Below are 23,318 nucleotides of genomic sequence, written 5' to 3'. Positions count from 1 at the left end.
ATATAAATACAGTGAGGGAAATAAGTATTTGAACACCCTGCTATTTTGCAAGTTCTCCCACTTAGAAATCATGGGGGGGGGGGGTCTGAAATTGTCATCGTAGGTGCATGTCCACTGTGAGAGACATAATCTACAAAAAAAATTCAGAAATTACAATATATGATTTTTAAACTATTTATTTGTATGATACAGCTGCAAATAAGTATTTGAACACCTGTCTATCAGCTAGAATTCTGACCCTCAAAAACCTGTTAGTCTGCCTTTAAAATGTCCACCTCCACTACATTTATTATCCTAAATTAGATGCACCTGTTTGAGGTCATTAGCTGCATAAAGACACCTGTCCACCCCATACAATCAGTAAGAATCCAACTACTAACATGGCCAAGACCAAAGAGCTGTCCAAAGACACTAGAGACAAAATTGTACACCTCCACAAGGCTGGAAAGGGCTACAGGGAAAAGCAGCTTGGTGAAAAAAGGTCCACTGTTGGAGCAATCATTAGAAAATGGAAGAAGCTAAACATGACTGTCAATCTCCCTCGGACTGGGGCTCCATGCAAGATCTCACCTCGTGGGGTCTCAATGATCCTAAGTAAGGTGAGAAATCAGCCCAGAACTACACGGGAGGAGCTGGTCAATGACCTGAAAAGAGCTGGGACCACCGTTTCCAAGGTTACTGTTGGTAATACACTAAGACATCATGGTTTAAAATCATGCATGGCACGGAAGGTTCCCCTGCTTAAACCAACACATGTCCAGGCACGTCTTAAGTTTACCAATGACCATTTGGATGATCCAGAGGAGTCATGGGAGAAAGTCATGTGGTCAGATGACACCAAAATAGAACTTTTGGGTCATAATTCCACTAAACGTGTTTGGAGGAAGAAGAATGATGAGTACCATCCCAAGAACACCATCCTTACTGTGAAGCATGAGGGTGGTAGCATCATGCTTTGGGGTGTTTTTCTGCACATGGGACAGGGCGACTGCACTGTATTAAGGAGAGGATGACCGGGGCCATGTATTGCGAGATTTTGGGGAACAACCTCCTTCCTTCAGTTAGAGCATTGAAGATGGGTCGAGGCTGGTTCCTCCAACATGACAATGACCCGAAGCACACAGCCAGGATAACCAAGGAGTGGCTCTGTAAGAAGCATATGAAGGTTCTGGCGTGGCCTAGCCAGTCTCCAGACCTGAACCCAATAAAGAATCTTTGGAGGAAGCTCAAACTCCGTGTTTCTCAGCAACAGGCCAGAAACCTGACTGATCTAGAGAAGATCTGTGTGGAGGAGTGGGCCAAAATCCCTCCTGCAGTGTGTGCAAACCTGGTGAAAAACTACAGTAAACGTTTGACCTCTGTAATTGCAAACAAAGGCTACGGTACCAAATATTAAAATTTACTTTCTCAGGTGTTCAAATACTTATTTGCAGCTGTATCTTACAAATAAATAGTTAAAAAAATCATACATTGTGATTTCTGGATTTATTTTTTTTAGATTATGTCTCTCACAGTGGACATGCACCTACGATGACAATTTCAGACCCCTCCATGATTTCTAAGTGGGAAAACTTGCAAAATAGCAGGGTTCTCAAATACTTATTTTCCTCACTGTATATACACAGGCGTCTGTGAGTGTATGTGAAAATGCATTGATTGTGTTTTCTGTGCTTAGCTATGTTAGCTATAATATGATTAGTGTAGTGTAATGCAAAAGACATTATAATAAGTGATAGGGTTGCACCCATTCGTTCACTCAATTCTTTTTGACATTCTTGAACTTTAAAAAAAATTGTCTTATCTTTTTCTTTATTGAATGGGTGGTCTAGACCAGGGGTCACCAACCTTTTTGAAACTGAGAGCTACTTCTTGGGTACCGATTAATGTGGAGGGCTACCAGTTTGATACACACAGTTTTCAGTTTGATCTGAAATAACAAATTTGCTCAGTTTACCTTTTATTACATGTTATTATTAATAATTAATGATATGATTCATCTATGTGAAGACACTGATCATGTTAATGATTTTGCATAATAATTATCAACAATGATTTAACAAAGTAGGAAACAGCTATTTTTAGAAAAGGCCTGTGGGCTACTCATGTGGTCCTTGCAGGCTACCATGTTGGTGACCCCTGGTCTAGACTATCTCTGACCCCTATCGGATTCCATAGACTGCAAAACGGCACATACAGGTAGTCGTCGACTTACGACCTATGCAACTTACGACTATTCGACCACAATCGCTAGCCGCGGCGTACGACAGTGCGTACCACCTTCCGGCGTAATTTCACAGTACTGTACATATAGCCTACTCTACTTATGACCAAATCGTGTTACGACCGGTCTGCCGGTCCCAATCGTGGTCGTGAGTCGACGACTACCTGTAATTTGTTGTTGTAAACCTAATGCTGCTGTCTTAGCCAGTCATTTAGAATTTAAGTTTGGCTACAAGGAGAGAGAATAATCCTGTACTTATGTATCATATGGCAACTTGCTAATCTATCAGCCAAGAAGTGTGCAACAAAGCGAAAGCACTGCATTAACATTGTATAGAATTCAAAAGGAATCATATAAAAAGTCTTACAGTAAACTAGAATCAATCTACAGTAGGAGTAAATGTATACATTGTTTAATAGCTTATAATATATGCATAGTACATGTTATTGCACACTCCAGAGCTGTATTATTTTTAATATAAAATACACTATAAAGACAAAAATTTCATACCTGACTTTAAGATTCTGTGTCTTTTTGAACATCCCATTCCACATGTAGTCCTCATTTGCTGTAACCTCCACTCTTCTGGGAAGATGTTGGAGTGAGCTAGTGGAGATTTCAGCGTTCACATTCATTTCGAAGATGTTCAGTAGGGATTAGGTCAGAGCTCTATAGCAGGCTAAACAAGATCTTCCACACTAACCCATGAAAAGCATATCTTCATGGAGCTGGTTTTGTGCACAGCTGTGATGTCATGTTGGTACAGGTTTTAGTCTCCTAGTTCAAGTGAACTGTTAATGTGATCACATCCAAAGACATCTGATACAAGAACTACATATGGCTGGAAAGGTCATTTGTTCCAATGCTTATGCCATATAGTTTATATTGTACAATTATGTTGTTATATTATGATTTTATTATAAGATACGTGTATGAGTACATATTATCATGTTAATACACACATTATTTTCTGATGTTTTTCTGAATGGGTTTTTTTAGACTTTGAATCCAAAGGTCGTGAGTTCAGATCCCAGCCACACCAAGCTGTCACTCCTGGGCCCCTGAGCAAGGCTCATAACCCCATAGCTGTTCAGTTGTATGAATGAGGTAGTGAGATGTAGAGACCTCATTTAAATATAGTTTACTTATGCACAGTTCATCTGCAGCGACAATTCTAGAAAATCTGGAATTCACCCCAAAATGTTTTTTTTTGCTCTGCATGTCACTGTGTGTTACAGAGCTCCAGTGAACTTCTCTCTCAGTCTGCCTCTGTTCACTGTCTGTGTTCATCGTCTTTTTTTTTCTCTGCATACATCCGTCACATCCTATTTTCTTCTTGTCAGGTACGCGGGCTAACGCATACTCACGCACATACACGCTTCAGGAAGCAGTGTGCTGCCCGAGTCTGTGTTGCGATTAAAGAGAAGGTAACAGCGGTGTGTTTTTGTGACAGAGAGCATGCTGGGGTACACAAGAGGAGAAAACATGAGGAATCTCTTACTCGGACACACAGCGTGTGTAGGCTACATGAAATCCTGAACATCTGAGTGGAGAGAGGGAATTTTTTTTGTTTGTTTTCTTTTGGTTTTTGTTTTTAGAATAGATATGGAGACGGGGAAGAAGTGTTGGAAAAAGAAGGTGCAGAAAGAGCGAGAGCAGCTGGTGTGTTTAAGAGGGGAAATGCACAGAGGAAAGAGGGGGGCTTGAGGCAGCAGTCTCGGCTAATTACTGCTCTGAAAATCATGATTATGCCTTTCAACTCGACTTGTCAGGGAAGAAAAGAAGGGAGAGTGTGTGTGTGTATGTGTATGTGCGTGTGTGTGTGTGTGTGTGTGTGTGTGTGTGTGTGTGTGTGTGTGTGTGTGTGTGTGTGTGTTGGAAGGATGAGGTCTTGTCGATTCGCTCTGTTTTTGTGCACTCGAGCCAGACCTCACCAAATTCCCAGCGCACCACATGGCACCATTTGACTTCAATGTTTCACCTCATTAAATACATTACATTCTTTTGTGAATGTGCATTTGTGTGTGTGTTTGTGTGTGTGTGCGTGTGTGTGTGTGCGTGTGTGTGTGTGTGTGTGTGTGTGTGTGTGTGTGTGTGTGTGTGTGTGTGTGTGTGTGTGGTTGTTGTGGAGTGGGTTCCTTACACCTGAGCTTCTGCATGATTCTAAAACTATATGTCTTTATGGGGTATTTTTAATTATGTGTTCTTGAAGGAAAATACTACAACTACTACTAATAATAATAATAATAATATAGCTATTAATATGTGTTATCATCATCATTCATTCATTCATTTTCTCCCGCTTATCCGTAATTCGGGTCGCGGGGGCAGCAGTCTAAGCAGGCCCCCGCCTTCGACTGCTGCCCAATCCTCACAGCACCGTCCCTTACGGTCCCTCCTGCAGGTGGTGAGCCCACGGGAAGGCGGCCCCACATCACTCCGACGTCACGGACCTTGATATTTCCCTCGTAAGGGACATCATCATCATCATCATTATTATTATTATTATTATTATTATTATTATTATTTTTGCAATACTACTATTGCAAAACTTATATAAATAATAATAATGTCTAACAGTAATTAAAAAAATAACAATAACTATTATTATTATGATTATTTCCCTACATTTATTTTTATATAGTAATAAAAATAATAATAGTAGTAGTAGTAGTAGTAATAATATTTTTAAAAAACAACATTATTCTTATTATATTATTATCCTTTAACCAGCCTCATTCTCAATCTTTTGTATCCTTTAGTTTTATCTTTTTTTGTTTATATTTATATATTTCTTAATTTAAATAACATTGTTTTTGATGAAAATCCATCCTCATAAACTGCCACAGGGTCCTATCATTGTGAGGACATTTGGACCTCTTGCTGAAATGACATAATGACAAGCACACATGACATGGCACTGATTATAACTGTTAATGTGGCGGTTCAGCGAAATGTGGCTTTAACCTTTACATTATACTTTTTAATAAAAACAGTTTTCATTATGGGGACCTGGCAAATGTCCCTACACTGCTGGAACTGCAAAATATTCCTATCCTTGTGGAAACATTTTCTCCTCATCAGGATACAAACAAACACACACGCACACACACACACACACACACGCACACACACACACACACACACACACACACACACACACACACACACACACACACACACAGTAGGCAGAATGCAAGCTGTGATGTTCAGTATTGTTGAGTATAAAATGAGTTTATGTGCAATTATTCTTGTCTACGTTTCTTCTTTTATTTTATTTTAATTATGGTATTTTAAATTCCTATTATTGTGTCCTTGTTGTACATAATCTAGACATGATGCACGGATGGTCACACTTAAGTGCCCAGAAAATGTACAACAAAATAAAACTGCCTCTATTCCATGTGTAATAAACAGATATGTAGATGCATTAAGAATTATTTTATAGTCAAATCCTGACCTTATAAGTAAAGATGTACACAAGGACCCAAAATTGTAACTGCAAGAACTTGTAGTTTTTTCCAATTTTTTATTTTTTAGAAAATATAAAGTAAAAAATGTGACATTTTTACCACGAGAAAAGGAATTGACAGTTGCAGCACAAATGTATCCGTCTCTGGAAGTCTTGCCGACCAAAATGCCTCACAGTACAATGATGTCATAACACCCCTAGTCCATGACCTACATAGTTTGGTGAGCAATTATTGTAATGTTGGTATGATATGCAAATGAGAACAATTACATACCAAATACCACATAATACATGTTTTCTGAACATTGAGATGATCTTTGAGGTTCGTGATAATTCAGTTATTTTTAAGTCAAATTATCACATTTGGTTAGAAATCCTATTTACAATCCAAATACAATAAACACCAGAAGTAAGAATATGCAAATAACCACATTAATTTAATTTGGCAGCACTCTATATATATATATTAGTTTATATTAGTTTGTTCTGCTATATAGGTTTTAGTTTGTGTTCATGTGGGTATCTGCGGGATTGTGTGCACTGCTGTGTGTGGTTGTGTATGTGTGTGATTACAGTGATTGATCTGTGTGGTAGGAAAGTATATAAGCCATGTGAAGTGCTCCTGGATCTCAGACAAGTGGAAAATGAAAAACCTCTGCATCTCAGGTCCATTAAAAAATCCTACACACACACATGCACACACACACACACACACACACACACACACACACACACACACACACACACACACATAAATATGGATATACTGTAACTATACAATAAAATACTTTGTATGTGTATGTGTGTGTTTCAATGCATGGTCAAGTGTGCATTTACATGCAAATGTGTGGTCAGTTTTCCATACAAACCAAATTGCACATTTGTCTCTCCACACATATATGACTGATCAGTCTTTAATTACGATCAGGCTTATTTGCTAGCAAATGGATTTCCATGCAGCTGTGGGGTGAAAACAACCTAACATCATTCTGTCAACATGTCATATTACAGCTACAAGTACAGTGTACATGCAGAAGTGTAAAGAAAACCTGAAAAAAGCATACTGAGCAAAAGTATAGATATCTTACTGCAAAACTTTTATTATTACAAATAAAAAAATCTCCAATTCCAATATGACTTGAGTAAAAGATTAGAGTATCTGTTTTGAACAATACTTGAGTATTTGATTTGTATTGAATGTACGCTCAAAGATGCACAAGTCTTGAACACCAAGACACCAAGATGTTAGTAAAAAGCCAAAAACAGTTGATTTATGAGGTTTGATTCCATAAAATACAAATCAAATTGTACACCTCCACACTGTAGGCCTCTTTAACGTGCCAGAATGTAACAAAGATGAAAAAGGTAAATGGTGACAGTCAATTCAAATAAAGTGGAGTAAAAAGTTCATATATTGAATCATAAATGTAGCTGAGTAGAGAGTAAAAGTTGCATATATCTTTGATATTTAATAAAGCTAGAAAGTAGCTGAAAAATAACTTAAGTTACGAAGTACATTTACTCTAATACTTGTTATTTTTATTATGTCCAACTGCATAAATTGTATTAATCAGATTTTCTCTTTACACTTCAACCATTTTATCTTTAGCTAGAAAAATGCACTTCGTTGCACACCAGAACATTCCTGTAGCATATTTTAGCTCTATGACAGCAGAACGGCACACACTATTACACCTGATAGTCTAAAACCCAATCAACTCCCTCTGTCTATAGGGGGTGCCTACTGTGACCAATGGGGGCAGATTGCATCTGCATTGCTAATGTTTAATTCTGAGCACAACGCTGACCCAGAACAAGCCACATACATAACTGACTAAGCAGGGCACCTTAAGTTAATATCATATACTTTGTGGCCCTTGAAGAAGCAGCGTATTTTCTGCGTCATTCTGGCATCGGTAGCAGGACATTCGTCAGAGCCGAGTTTCTTAAGCCTCTTATTTGATCCCCCGCCGAGTTTCAATTTCTTGGATTTATTTGGGATTCTGTCCCAGTTTGGTGACTCCGATTTGTTTCTCTTTGACTTCTAATTGGTGTGGTGGATATAAAGACTCTTTCTGATTGTGTTTTTTTGGTTGATTTGTGTGTGCAGGTCCGGCGGCTCAGGGCAGCCCCCTGCTGGCTGCGTTACCCGTACAGACTCGGCCATTGCATACACCTCTGGAGCTCAAAAACTTTCTGCCCTTCAGACTCAACGGCTCCAACCCGCTTAGCCTATTTCCCAACTTCAACACGGTGAGTTTCATGCCTTTAAAAAAATGTTTACCCCCTGGTAGCACCTGATTTTACGACTCACCCAGATGCCTTTTAGCAAAGATCCAAGGTGACTTACAGTGTGAGGTAGTTATGTGCACTGCTGTCATACAACCATCTTTCCCTTTCTTCTTGTCAGATCACAGAGCTCACTAGAGCTGTCCTCTAAATCTTAGGATCTAAGTCTTTTTTGGTCTCATTGACTATTTTGTAAATATATATTATATATATTTTCCAAATATAGCTTATAGCGTTGTGTTGCTAGTACATTGACTTTGCTAGGATTGGTGTTTTTGCTAGAATCAACATGCTGCTGATTTACAGTTACTCAGTAGTGAATATCAAACATGGACAGCATCAATGTACTCTATATGGAAACCTGACCTTTCCTGCCATATGTGATTTTTCTTTAAACTGTTACCACAAAGCTGGAAGCGCACAGCTGTATAGGATGTATTTGGATGCAGTAAAATACAAATTTGCGCTCACTTGAACTTGGAAACCCAAACTTGTTCCAGCACGGCAATGCGTGCTCCATGAAGATATGGTTTACATGGTTTGGAGAGGAAGATGTTGAGTGGCCTGCTATAGAGCTCTGGTTTCTACCCTATTAAACACCTTTGGGATGAATTGGTGCATCTTTTTACAAGGGTGAAGGGAATTATAAGAGCAAATTACTACTAAGTGTGGAATGTGATGTGTAAAAAACACATAGCATACTTATGACCAGGTGTCTGCAAACATTTGGCAATATAGTTTACCTTTAGTAACCAATTTATTCTGGTTAAAACCTGATGGTGGATCCAGAGCATCTCATGGGAACACTGGGCACGAAACAGGAATATACGCTGAATGAGATACCGCTTCTTTACAGTACACATACACACGTACACATACACACATATTTTCACTCTTAATCACACCTAGGAGCAATTCCAATACTGCCAGTGTTTTCAAGAGGTTGAAGAAAACCAGAGAACCCAGAGGAAGCCATGGTAAAATCAGGGCTACACTTAAAATAAATCTTACAATAAATGTATGAGTATCTATAGATTTATTTTCTTATTAGTGTGTGTGTGTGTGTGTGTGTGTGTGTGTGTGGTTGTGTGGTTGTGTGTGTGTGTGTCTGTGTGTTTGCTGCTGCTGTTTAAAATGCACACAGTTTCTCAAATATACATTGAGACATGGTCCTTCTTCAATCAGATCCCGTGTGTGTGTGTGTGTGTGTGTGTGTGTGTGTGTGTGTGTGTGTGTGTGTGTGTGTGTGTGTGTGTGTGTGTGTGTGTGTGTGTGTGTGTGTGACTTACACTAAAAGATAGATTCACCTGTCTTGTATACAAAGTAGCTGTCAGAGGCATCCCCTCACTTTCTCCACCGTATTTTTTCCTCCCATTTCCATTTCCCCTGCTTTCTCTTTTATCTCCCCTCTTCTCCAGGTGTTTCCTCCTTCCATTTTGAGACATTGGACTTATGACTTTCTATCAATAAATTTTGTGATTACTAGAAATTAGGGCATAAATGAAACTTGTTTCATAAAAAAATGTTTTTTTACACGTGTATATAAAACTTTAATCTCTTCTTGCTATTTTGTAAAGATCTCATCTCGCTGGCTCTGCACTGAGTAACACTTCCAAAAGCACGCGCACACACACACGCGCACACACACACACACACACACACACACACACACACACACACACACACACACACACATACAGAGATGTTCATTGCACACACATTCTTGAGTTCCTAAAGCAAACAGTTCCAGGAGGGTTCCTGTTCCCATCGGTGGGTGCACAGACAATACTGGGCCGTGTGTGTGTTTGTGTGTGTTCCCACAGCGGGTGTTACTAGGAGAAAGTGCTCGTCCTCTGGGCTTAAGATTACACTGTACACTTTTGTGCCACTTTTGTGTGCCGAAAGCAAACAATCCGAAACCATGCTGATGCTGGAAAAAAAACTCACCCAGATCCAGCACTCTGAACATATTCTTACATCCCAGGCATCATTTTTTACGGCATTCAATAGATAAACTCGTTCTTGGATTTGTTGTTTTCTTCCCTGACCTCTCTTTTCCTCTGCGTATCAGATGGACCCTGTGCAGAAGGCTGTTATTAACCACACCTTTGGGGTTCCTCAGAAGAAGAAGCAGGTCATCTCTTGCAACATCTGCCACCTTCGCTTCAACTCCTCGGTTAGTACTCAGGACCAGAAAACACAGATTATTGCAGATTATTAAAGATTGAATATTGTGCTATTGTTACTGTTATCACAATACAACCCTGTATTGATTCTTTCGAAGCTCAGGTGAATTGTGATGAATTGGCATGACTAAAAGGAGCAATCGAAAACAGTACTAAAGTCGTTTTGGTCATCTAGTTATTTTTTGTGTTCATTGTTTGTGTGTTTATGTAAATGCTTCTCTCTTTTTTATTATGTGTACTACGTGTTTGGAAGCTATGTGTGTTTTTTGTAACACTGTGTTCTAAAGCTATTGTTATCTATTATGGGTAACATGTAACGAACAATGATTTTACCTGTTGTGACTCTAAGGAAAGACAACAATGTGGTTGATGAACCTGAATGGTGCTGTAGAGATTAGAAGCATGCTTTCAGACCCTTTTAGACTTTACAGTAAAAAATGGTGCTGTTTTAGAAAATAAATCATGGTGGTGTAATATACTCCAAGCATTATGTTTATAAGCACAGTTCGAAGTGTGTCGCTCTGCTTAGACTACAGCGATTTTCCCAATAGTTTAACCTGAACACGTCAAACTTAACGGTTCATAGTTGCATTCCACACTGCAGACCATACATGAGGTAAATTGGCACCTGTTATCACTTGCATTATAGCAACAGTAAACATTCTGTTCATCTTCTCTTTTTCTCTATCTCTCGCTTTCTCTTTATCCATCTCTCTTTCTATCTTGATAAAAAAAATAGGGTTAGGGTTAGGGTTAACCCCCAGAAATAGAAACTCCTCTGTTCTGTTGGCGTTCCCACGCTTTTTTACCAAGCACCGTGACTGTTGCAAGGCGGCGACACTGGAGAAAAACGCGTTCCACAAAGTGTCAAATGTAGTACTTTTAAAATTATTTAAAAGGTAATGCGAATTAGAGAGATCTCAATTGATCTCAGCTAAACAGTGAAAAATGTTGTCATGCTTTCTCGTTATTTAACGAATTAGTTGAACTCATGCTTCATGCCATGTATCATGTAGGATGTATCATGCCATGAAAAGAACAAAGCAACAAAAGATAAAATAGAAATTCTCCAACCGTGCTGATGCTATTTGTAGCCACAGCTTTGGATGAAAATGAATGATAGCTCTCCCAAATAGTATAATGGTATTTGTTACTCTGGATGACAGACAGTCCTCTGTTTGAGATATAACATATTGAGCCTGTTTGGTGTTGTTCTTCAGATACATGTCTACCGTAAACTTATAAAGTAGATAGAACCCACAAGAATAATTAAATCAGGGTTAGTTTTGGGTAAAAATTCACACTTTTGTGTGATAGAATGTGCAGCTTGGTATATACACTATGTATTGGGGCACTGTGTTGGTACTTTTCTAGCTGTATGTTCAAATTGTTCCCACACATTTAGAGGCACACGATTGACCATTACATTGTCCCTTCAACTAAACTAGAAGTCCCAGATCATAGGCTTAAGACATAATAGTGCATACTCCAGAGCAAATTGTATAACTGTATATAAAAAAAAAATAATAATAATGCCATATTTTAAACAAGTCTTATGTTAAAGTGTCCATATAATTTAATGATATATTATAAACAAAGTTATATTTTTGTCCACAACATTCTGCAGGACTCCTACTTGCTCTTTTAATGTCCAGTGGATGGAAACCTGTCGAGAAGAGTTTGATAGGGTTTGTGGTTTTTGTCCTCAACTAGCACTTAAAGCCTTTCTGAAGCTAATCCACACAGTGTGTTCTGCAGGGGACTGAAAATCATTTAAACGCTCATTAACCCCATGCAGAGAGCTCTCACTTTCTCTCCTCTCTCTCCTCCTCCTTTCTGTGTGTTGCTCTTTTTCTGGAATTCCTCCATTTTGTCGTGCTTTCTGCAGAGTTGATTTATTAGCTTGTGGAACATGTCGTGCAAATGATTTAATACAATTTCGTCTTTGATTTGCATTTATATGGCAAGAGGGACCTTTTTGTGTGTGTGTGTGTGTGTGTGTGTGTGTGTGTGTGTGTCCTGTTAGCACTCCCTAAGGCTTTACTGGCATTGCTCCTTACTATAACAATGAATTTTTTTAACCTCATTTTTCCTGTATGTATTTTCAGACTCTAGGCATTGTAGAATTTTTCAGGCTTGTTAAAGTGCAGTCATTATTCCATTCCTTGAAAACACAACATGTTTATTACGGCCAGGAATCTCCAGTTACAGCACTATTCAGTTTTAATTGCCTATTTGATTGTGAAATCTTTATGTATGTTGATTTTTAATATGTTACCTGTATTGGCACTTATCTTGCACAGACTTGGACTGGGTGCAAAATTGATGCCACTTAATGCAAACTCAATCGGTAGCGATTAGAGGTCGACCGAATAATCTGTTGATTGCTGGAACTATCAGCTATCTGCAAAAATTCATATCTATAGTTTTTCCGGCTTTCGGTCCGCTATCATTACAAGAGCGGCCTCTAGAGGTGAATCACCAACTTCATGTGCTGTTTGTTTTTACACATGAGATTGCGCAGTGCACAGAGAGCTCTATGTTATAATTATTTATGAATGATATAATTATATTTATTAATTAATATAATAATATCTATTTTCTTTGATACATTTTCATGATTTAGTATAGTTTTGTTTTGGGGTTTTTTTTGTAATAAGGTTCAATATTATTTTACATGAAGTGTTATGTTTGTTCTTTGTCCAGTATCGATTTAAATAACTATTAAATAACTAACTTAATTGGTAAAATCCACTATCGGACGACTTCCAGAAGCTATTACAAATCCAAATATGCACTGCATGAAATCAGTAGTGGGTTTTTTTTACAAGTTATTTTTCTTAATGGATAATCTCTTATGAAAGATTTATTTTTTTTTTTTTACGTTCATTACTGTTTATGATATACGCCTTTAATTATTTTTTTATGTTTAAGAATATTTCAGTAATATGTGCTGCTGAAGATAATGAAAGTGACTGAACTATAAATAAAGACTCTCTTTGATGCTACGATTTATACCCTGGTGTGCAGCAAAACAACTACGTTTTCATGAAAACGTGAAAGTGTTTTTTTTTTTTTTTAATGCTCGCTCTTTATCTTTCACCCTCTCTTTTCTCCTTTTCTGTCTCTTCCTCTCTCTGTTTCTGTCTGCATTAACAGCGTGGTTGTGAGGTGATCCTTTTCTCCTGCACATTACACATGCAATTATAACACTGCCTCCCTGCTGGCTGTATCTCCTCTTATCAGCCCCGTGCAGACTCGCTGTGCGCGCATGTGTGTGTGTGTGTGTGTGTGTGTGTGGGTGTGTGTGTGTGTGTGTGTGTGCACATAAATGCACACTTAGAGATCATTCAGAAGGTCTCCTGAATATTAACATATATTAAAATGTACACCCTTCCCCCTCCCCCTTATTGTATTTTGGATTTTCTTTCTTTATATTTTCTCTCTTCTTTTTTTTTTACAGAAAGGTAAATGTTGAAATGTTTGTTTAGCTCAATAGTGACAGTGATTCTCCTGTGTGTATCTGTGTAGCATATTAATTGTGTGAATAATTAGGAACATTCGGCTGTTTTTTGTGTGTGTGTGTGTGTTTGTGTGTGTGTGTGTGTGTGTGTGTGTGTGTGTGTGTGTGTGTGTGTGCAGAATCAGGCCGAAGCACATTATAAAGGTCATAAGCACGCTCGTAAACTGAAGGCTATGGAGGCCCAGAAGAACAAGCAGCACAGACGACAGCTCGACGGCACACACAGCAGCCGAGACAGAGACCGAGAGAGAGACAGAGGGAGGATGATTGCACCTGATCCTCTCCCTGCTCTCCCGGATTCCTGCGCAGTGGAAGCATCCAGTGAGTGGCCAAATAGTTTCTGTGTGTGTGTGTGTGTGTGTGTGTGTGTGTGTGTGTGTGTGTGTGTGTGTGTGTGTGTGTGTGTGTGATTAACCATTTGCAAGGATCAAAAACAGCTAAATGTGTCAAATGTAATCATAAAAAACCCTTTCACCAAAAAATTTATTAAATAAGTAAGTATTTATTAGTATATAGTTTACCAACTAAAATAATATTCAGTATAAAACTCATATATAGATAATAAACAAAAGGTGAATGCAGTACAGACACATTTTATGAATTTTACGAAAATCGTTTTAGGCACATTATGCAATTGCACTGCATTATATTTATTTCTTAGTGATTAATGTCCATAATTTATATGAAGATGCATATAGTACTATACAGTGACCTCTGTTGCCATCAACTCAGTAAAGCCACTAAGAAGATATTGTGTGTGTTGGTTTTTCCAAACATAAGCAACTGAACAGCATTTAATTTTTTTATTTTTTTACTTCCCCAGTGTATGACGTATTTGGGTCGTCTGTCTATCCCTGATTCTAATTAATACAACAACTCAATAATCAGTAATCAGATGTTCGTGGAATGATCAGTATAAAAAGGTGAACTGATTAGATTTTGGCATCAACAAACAACAAAAAAAGGTCAAGGTCACAACAAGGTCACATCAAAAAAAAAAAAAACCCACAATCCACAATCGCTTTTTTCTGTTTTAGGAATAGTTTAAGGGTTCTTGAAGCATGCAAAGCATGCCTTATGGAGAAGGTATCCTCATTTACATTCACCTTTACATTTGCAGCATTTAGCAGACGTCCTTGTCCAGAGCGATGTACAAAAGTGCTTTGAGTCTCTAGCAATATATAAATCTACACGGGTACGCTATATTACAAACTCATAGTTCTCATAGTCACAGTCATGACATCATGTTCTTCTTGTATTGCTAATAGTATGGGTTAATATGGGATATCATTTTTATATTTAATTGTTAGTGAGTAAACTAGCCAAAGCCAGACCTTATATTTTTATTATTTGTATTACTGTATATGTTAGTCAGTTTTAGCATTAAAATAGTATCAAAATATCTTTTTGGCAAAAACATATGATCCAATAGGCGTGTAATGATACACTCATTACACGATTCATGAGTCTAATTCTGACTCTCAAAATTTTAAATATTTCACAAAGATCAATTCTGACTAAAAATACTTGTTTTTTCGGGTTTTCTGATTCCCACACAATGCAAAGAAATGGTTATTTAACTGTATAAAATGAAATAAATCACAAATTGCTTTGAAGAGAAGTTATTCAGCTGCATTTACCTGGAGTTGCTTAAAGGCAAATACTAAGCTCTTTTAAATGGTTATAATATAGCTACTTAACTTTATCAAGAACCTGTGACTAGTGAAAATTCGAGTTGGACCTCCATTGTTCAAACAATGCAATTTGTATTAAATGCACCATTAATAGAATGTTGATTTGGGCTTGTGCTAATTATCACATTTATGCATCATGATGCATTGTTACATCTCTTTGATACAGTAGTATCAAAGGTATAACTTTAATGTTCAAAAGTATATACATCGCAGTTTATGATCGGCTCGGCTGAAGAAAAACATCCTTATGATTTTAAAATGAAATGATTTCGCTGTAAAGCAGCGTGAGGTTTTACTACAGCTTTATTATTATCATCATCATATTCTCTATCAGATAATAGTACTTCTAAACTCTGAATGATGCTCACCTAACCCAGAAGTGTGCAGCTCCCCCTGCAATTTTACCCCTGTCTGTAATCCCAGGAGGGTTTCATGGCCCCCATTTGGAAAACCACGGCCTTACAAAAGCAGCGATTTGCAGTAATTACGTGCGATGGATTGTTTCATTCTCTGTTCAGCTCTGCCTTATCAGAATGCAGTTCACTTTTTGGAGTGTTTTTTGCAGCAGCATGGCTTGCATTCTCTTTCTCATGTGAAGATACAGAATGGCAGAAATAAAGTTATGCGTTAAACAGCAAACTGTTCCTGCTTATCATTAATGTAGCTTAAAGAAACATGAGATCACCAAATCTTGTTAATATTTCCACCGATTTCTGCTGAGGTACTCAGACATTAAAATAAGGGAGACAATACACGAGAGAGTTGATTAGCCTTTGCTCTTTTTCATGGTGTCAATCATTTCAAATACTTTTATGATAACTGGAAATGGACATTATTGTTGTATCAAACATTGTTGTCTTGGCACACAATGAAAAAAACACACCTATTTACGCATACTATCTCACCTGAACATACACTGGAGCATCAGCTAATCAGTTAGTGTTTTTATGCTAACACATGCACGCACGCACACACATATTCATCCAGCTGATTACTTGATGAAATTAGCACTGTTCAGTTATTAAGGTTGCAGCTGCAGGGGCCAATCAGCACGCATTAAGCATGTCAACTGCCATTAAGAGCTGAGAGGCACAACAAAAGGAAAAGCAGGTGAGAGAGACAGGCGGGCAGACGAGGGGGTGGGGTTGAGTGGCTAATCACCTCTCCACTGAATCACACACATTCACTGGCCATGCTGACCAAACGTCTGCAGCGTCGTGCCTCTAGAATTACAGCTAAAGAAATGCACAATGTGCCCAAATCCCAAAATAGTAGCTTGTGGGTAAAATGTGACCCAAATTTAAATAAATGAAAATGATAGATAATAAACCCACCATGTGAACTTTACAAAGGTGAATGCAGTGCAGAAATATATTATGGACCCTTTAAAACTATGAAAAAATGTAGTTTTAGACACATTACACAATTGAACAACATTATATTTATTTATTTCGCAATTATATATTTTTATGCCTAAACCAAAGCATATTTTAAAATATGTTGGTTAAAAACATTTGGATGTGGAGTACAGTATATAAATGATAAAATGGTCAGTAAATAATGTCTTTAACAAATATGATTTCTATAGTAGTATACAGTGACCTCTGTAAGCATAAACTTAGTAAAGCCAATAAGGAGACATTCGTTTTGTCGGATCATCAGCAAATGCACAGCATTGTTTTTGCCTTTGCCCCCTTCACTGTGTGACATGTTTTTGGACCTTCTGTCTTTTCATGATTATAGATAATACAATATATATATATATATATATATATATATATATATATATATATATATATATATATATATATATATATATATATATATATATATATATATATATATATAAATCATATAAAAACGCATATTAATGTGAAAAAATCTACTTTAAATCAATCTAAATAAATATCCATAATAATAGAATAAATAATAGAGCTGTGAAGGGAACGGGGAAGACAGTACATCCCCCAAATTTTGTACAATTTGTACACAGAGAAAACTGTCAGCTTCTGGATTATTGCCACCCATCAATTGAATGGGCAAAATTTATATTGTTTATTACATTTGCTCTAAATTCAGATTCACATTTTGATACTCTTAAAAATAATAATAAGCAAAAAAAAATATATGAACTCTATTGTTGACTATTTCCTATATTTCAGTTCTATACACTTGAGATTACTGTACACCTAAAAAATCATGTATTAACATGGGGATGAGAGAGTTGGGGTTGACACTTAAATGTTAAAAATGCTTTAAGATGTAATTGTGTTTGACTGCTGATATACTATTGATAAACAGCGTCGATCACTTGACAGTATGTACAGCATGCGATAAACAGGCCTATAGTTCTACTGTGTCTGAATTATTAACCTATTTTATTTGATCATATATCATGTGTTTCATGACAGTAATGCAGATAAAACGCTCAAAAAGAAATAAAACTGATGAAGAGAAAGAGTTATGATGTTCTGCAAGCTCGCTGGTACACGTAAATACGCACCGTGAGCAGCATGACTCAGCACTTTTTACATATCGACGTGAGGGCAGTCTATATATATATATATATATACGCGATTATGCTGAGCTATTATATCCGCACACAGCTCAGTACTATTATAGATCAAAAAGACTTTATTATCATCCCCTTACTCATAATTATCATCACCATTAATATTTTCATTAGTGGTATTATTATAATAATCATCATCATTATCTTCATTATTATCATTGTCGTCAAAGCCTTGAATTTGGTACGTGTGTAGGTGTGTAGATTTATGTCCTACCCTTTTTTTTCTTATCCAGACGTCTAGATGTGGCTGGATAATAGATTTTGCATGGAGCTTGCACTTATTTGAGTATGAACACCCAAAACACAAAAACACACAATCTCACACACACAAACACACACACACATATTGAGGCTCCAAATGAACACTGAAGCACTATGCAAAGCCATGCTGAGAAAACACAGCATGTGGGGTGTGTGCTTGTGTATGTGTGTATTACATGCATTATCATGTATATGCGAGCCTCGCGGTTGCGTTTACTCGCACACTTTCAGTTTATCACGCAGTGAATTGCTCCACTTACACAGAGCATGTCAGTTTAATAAGTATCACAAAATCAATCCATCGTCACACTTCTGTGAAGAATGCAGTGAGACGGCCCACATCAGTTTCAAACCATCATTTAATGATATGTGGGAGTTTTCTTATAGTCACTATAAAAATACAATTATTTTGCAAGCTGTATTTTAAGATTATATCTGTATAAGATACAGAAATACAGATATATCTTATATTGGTTGCTCAGTGGTTAAGGCTCTGTATTACTGATCGGAGGGTCGGGGGTTCAAGCCCCTATTGCCAAGCTGCCATTCTTAGGAGCTTAAGCAAGGCCCTTAACTCTCTGTGCTCCAGGGGAACTGTATCAAGGCTGACCCTGCACTCAGACCACAGCTTCCTAACATCACTAGGATTCTGTGACAAGTATAAAACATTATTTACCATTTTTCAGAAGCCCATGCTTATGGACAATGATTATGCACAAGAGCTATAATGCTGAGAGATGGCCCTTACCCCTTTATCAACAGTGACATTTCCATTAGTTTCAAACCATCATGTAATGACATGTGGTGGTTTTCTTATAATCACTATAAAATTACATTCATTTTGCAGATTGCAGGTTGAGCTCGTGAATTTGTAGGTTTGTAGGTATAATCCAGTGTCCCTTTTTTCCTTGCAACTGCCTCAGGCCTTGCTAAAGACAAGACTATGTCTTAATATAGGCATGATTTGCTGACTTTCCACCAGCCATACTGTTTTGCATCGAGGTCAAAAAGTTCATCATTCACAGCACTCATTTCCACTTGGTTTTAAAATTTTCATGGTGTTTGTTTTTTTGCAACAACTTTATCTTGCAATCAGCCCATACAAGCGGAAACCACTCTTGACTATAAGCCTTGTAACTCCTTCAAAGTTGCAATTGGCTACTAGGTAGCTTTTGAGTCATTTTCCTTCTAACTCAGCTATTCAGTTTGGATTGTCAGCCTGATTCAGGCAAGGTTTTCTGTAGTACAAAACACCTCTCACCTCCTAATTGTGGACTTTATGGTGCACTTAAGTATGGATGGACGCCTTTATAATCTTTTTTTACCACCTGTGTCTCCTGACTTGTACAGTTTTGCAGCTTTATCTTTATCTTTTATTTTTCTAAGTGCCTTGGCGCCCATAAAAAAACTGTTTGTGCACTGGCACTGGCATTATCTGTGTAAATCTGCTTTGAGACAATGCTCATTGTTAAAAGCGCTATACAAATAAAAATGAATTGAATTGAATTAAAGTGCTAGAATGTTCTAGAGAGGATCTAGAGTGTTTATCACAGGTGAAAGCCAATTCACTTCAATTAGGTATACAGTTTTTATTGTCTTTTTCTATAAACACTGAAAAGGAAAGGAATAACCCCATGATTGGGCTGTTTGCTATAGGAAGTTATTCTATGCCGTGGGTGGTGTCATAGGGCTCAAAATATGGCAGTCATTTTGGAGTGGAAATGCATTAAACAGTTCGGGATTTGATACCGACTCAGTAAACAGAGGCATTGTTGCCGTTAAAAGGGCCATCAGTGAAATTGTAATTGTAGAATTCCCCGGTGAGGGGGATTTTATAGAGGTTTGCAAAGGTGTGAGAAGAAAATGCATCCGATCCGATGGGAATATAGGAAAGAGAGGGCCTGCATACACACAGTGTTTTTTTCACACTTGTATGAAGTGCGAAAGTTAATGATGGGGGAGAATTGCATTGGGTAACACTCAAAACACAGTGTGTGTGTGTGTGTGTGTGTGTGTGTGTGTGTGTGTGTGTGTGTGTGTGTGTGTGTGTGTGTGTGTGTGTGTGTGTGTGTGGGTGGTGTCCTGGCTTTAAGTGTGCAGGTGGTAGAGAGACTGATTCTGATCATTTCTATTCTGTTACACTTATGTACTTTAATTTATGGTCCTAGTGCACTGGGCTCGAGGGAGGTGAGACTAGAGAGGAGTTAAGAAAGAGGGGGAGTAAAATGGCCAGTGAAGTGGTAAATAAAAAAATAAGGCTAAAAAATGTGCCTTAATGTAGACAGACAGATAGCAGTGTGCCAATGGCATTTAAATAAAAGATTTAAATGACTATTTTTCTTTTGTCAGATAAAGAATGATGAATTATGTTGAAAATCCCCTCTGAATTGCAGAGTTATTTCACATATCTCTCTCTGTCATCCTCCTTTCCCTGTGTAGCTCTTCATTGTGACTCAGAGGCTGTGGTGAAGCTGAGCGAGGCTCAGGTCAGCTCCGTGGTCCTCACTCCTGTATCTGAAGTGTCGTGCACAGATGTGGCGGTCTCCTCTCCTCCCTCACAGCACTCCGACAGCCTCCAGGATGCCGCCGGTCCCAGCGAGACAGGCACCGAGCAGGAGAGCCTGGTTAAAGAAGCCCCGAGGGAGAAAGACCCCAGGAGGAGCAAGCATCACCTGCACTGTCCTGTCTGCAAAGTGACAGTTAACTCAATCACTCAGCTGGAGGCCCATAACAGTGGTACAGGCTTTGTTTATTTAAATAACCAGATACAGTGTTCAATTGTGTAGTTATAGACGTCTTCTCAGGTCATTAAGTACTATATACACACAAAGAGTACACACAGTATTATGAACTTCGGTCTGTAAATGTCCACCTGCAAGTAGGCTTGTGAGATCATGTGTAACAGGTCATCCTTTAGGTTATGTCAGACCATGGTATATTCTGTGACTCTGGGGGATTGGAGAAGGGGGAAACATATCAGAAGATGGTTAAGAGTTGGTTGTAAGTGCCAGTTACCATTACCAAGGTCAGGGAAAGTCGAATTGAATCTAACACGCTGAAACTATGCTCATTATAACATTTACATAAAATAAAATAAAGACTGCCTGCATGTGCTTTGTGTTGAACTGATAAAACCAGGGACTGATAAACAGCATGTTGTTTCATTTTCTTTATTCACTTTTGCCCCATTCATGTTTGGCATGCAAAGATATTCATGGCTTTATCTGTTTGGCTTTATTCATGGACAAGTGAGGCTAAGATGATTTCAGAGAAAGCTGTTTTGTTGCTCTGCTCCAAAGTCAGACAGCAGGATATTAAGGTATAAGTCTACACAATAGGCTAAAAGGAAACAGGTATTCCAAAATGCAACACAGTTAAGTTTTGTATTTATTAAAGCTGTAGGCACCAGGTTTTTCCAGAGACATTTAAATCATAGAACCATCTCAATATAGCTGTGGTGGGCTTTCAGTGTGAGCAAGCATTTCCTTGCTGGCCTAAAAACTCAAAACTCCATCAGAATGACTAACTAATATTTTAATATTTTTGTTCATGCATATGTATTAAATTATTCCCAACAGTCTTTTATTTTCATTTCACAGCATTTTTCTTGGGTGCGCTGCTGCAAGGAGCAGCGTCACCGAGTGTAATTTTACCACAGAGTTACTATGCAATCAGATTTCAGCCTTTACGTCATGCATTGTCAAAAGGCCTGCAGAAATAGAAATGAACAGCTTTTGGTAGATTTAAACCCTGAAGCTGTTGCTTTTACCAATCATATTCTAACTTGCTGACTCCGAGGCCCCCTAGCTGGCATCCAGTCATGTCTGCAATTTCACGTCTTTTGATTGGATGGTCAGAGAGCACACTAGTCAGAGCTTTCAAACTGCATTTACAGGTGCATCTCAATAAATTAGAATATCATTAAAAAGTTTATTTATTGTAGTAATTCAATACAAAAAGTGAAACTCGTTTATATTATATAGATTCATCACACACAGATTGATATATTTCAATTTCAGTTTTTTTTTTATTTCTTTTCATTTTTATGATTATGGCTTACAGTTAATGAAAACCCAAAATTCAGTATCTCAGAAAATTCAATATTGGAGACTTGTGGTGTCACACTCTTATCAGCTAATTAAATCAAAGCACCTGCAAAGGTTTCCTGAGCCTTTAAATTGTGTCTTAGTCTGGTTCAGGCTACACAATCATGGGGAAAGACTGCTGACTTGACAGTTGTCCAGAAGACGATAATTGACACCCTGCACATGGAGGGTAAGACACAAAAGGTCATTGCTAAAGAGCTGCTGTTAATGGAAAGTTAACATTAATGGAAAGTTGAATAAAAGGTAAAAATGTGGTAGAAAAAGGTAAAACAAAGCCCTTTTAATAATTTGGGGAGATTCACAAAGAGTGGACTATAGCTGGAGGCAGTGCTTCAAGAGCCACCATGCACAGACATATCCATGACATGGGCTACAACTGACACATTCCTTGTGTCAAGCGACTCTTGAACGTCGGAGACGTTCTGCCTGGGCAAAGGACAAAAAGGACTGGACTGTTGCTTAGTGGGCCAAAGTCGTCTTTTTAGATGAAAGGAAAAACAATTTTGCATTTTATTTGGAAATCAAGGTCCCATAGTCTAGAAGAAAAGAAGAGAGGCACAGAATCCAAGTTGGTTGAGGTCCACTGTAAAGTTTGCACAGTCAGTGGTGGTTTGGGGAGTCATGTCATTTGCTGGTGTTGGTCCACTGTGTTTTATCAAGTCCAAGGTGAGCACAGCCGTCTACCAGGAAGTTTTGGAGCATTTCATCCTTCCCTCTGCTGACTAGCTTTATGGAGATGCTGATTTCATTTTCCAGCAGGATTTGGCACCTGCCCACACTGCTAAAAGCACCAAAAGTTGGTTAAATGACCATGATATTGGTGTGCTTGACTGGCCAGCAAACTCACCAGACCTGAACTCCATAGAGAGTCAATGGGTTATTGTCAAGAGGAAAATGTAAAACAAAAGACCAAAAAAATGCAAATGAGCTACTGTCAAAGAAACCTGTGCTTCTATACCACCCTAGCAGTGCCACAGACTGATCACCTTTATGC

The 23,318-nt window shown here is 38.0% G+C and overlaps 1 protein-coding gene across 4 annotated transcripts in view; it reads left to right on the top strand.

Annotated features, from left to right (window-relative positions):
* The window catches only part of znf385c (zinc finger protein 385C), a 102,755-nt gene that overhangs the window by 74,196 nt on the left and 5,241 nt on the right, over nt 1-23,318 (top strand). For all 4 annotated transcript variants that reach the window (XM_083567376.1, XM_083567375.1, XM_083567378.1 and 1 more), the window contains 4 exons: nt 7,804-7,946; nt 10,054-10,158; nt 13,811-14,012; nt 20,658-20,954. In XM_083567376.1, coding sequence (XP_083423502.1) covers nt 7,804-7,946; nt 10,054-10,158; nt 13,811-14,012; nt 20,658-20,954 — 747 coding nt within the window. The remainder of the gene's footprint in view (nt 1-7,803; nt 7,947-10,053; nt 10,159-13,810; nt 14,013-20,657; nt 20,955-23,318) is intronic.

Source organism: Silurus aristotelis, assembly GCF_946808225.1.
Source record: "Silurus aristotelis genome assembly, chromosome: 17".
Taxonomy (NCBI): Eukaryota; Metazoa; Chordata; class Actinopteri; order Siluriformes; family Siluridae; genus Silurus; species Silurus aristotelis.
This window is presented reverse-complemented; position numbering and strand designations above follow the sequence as displayed.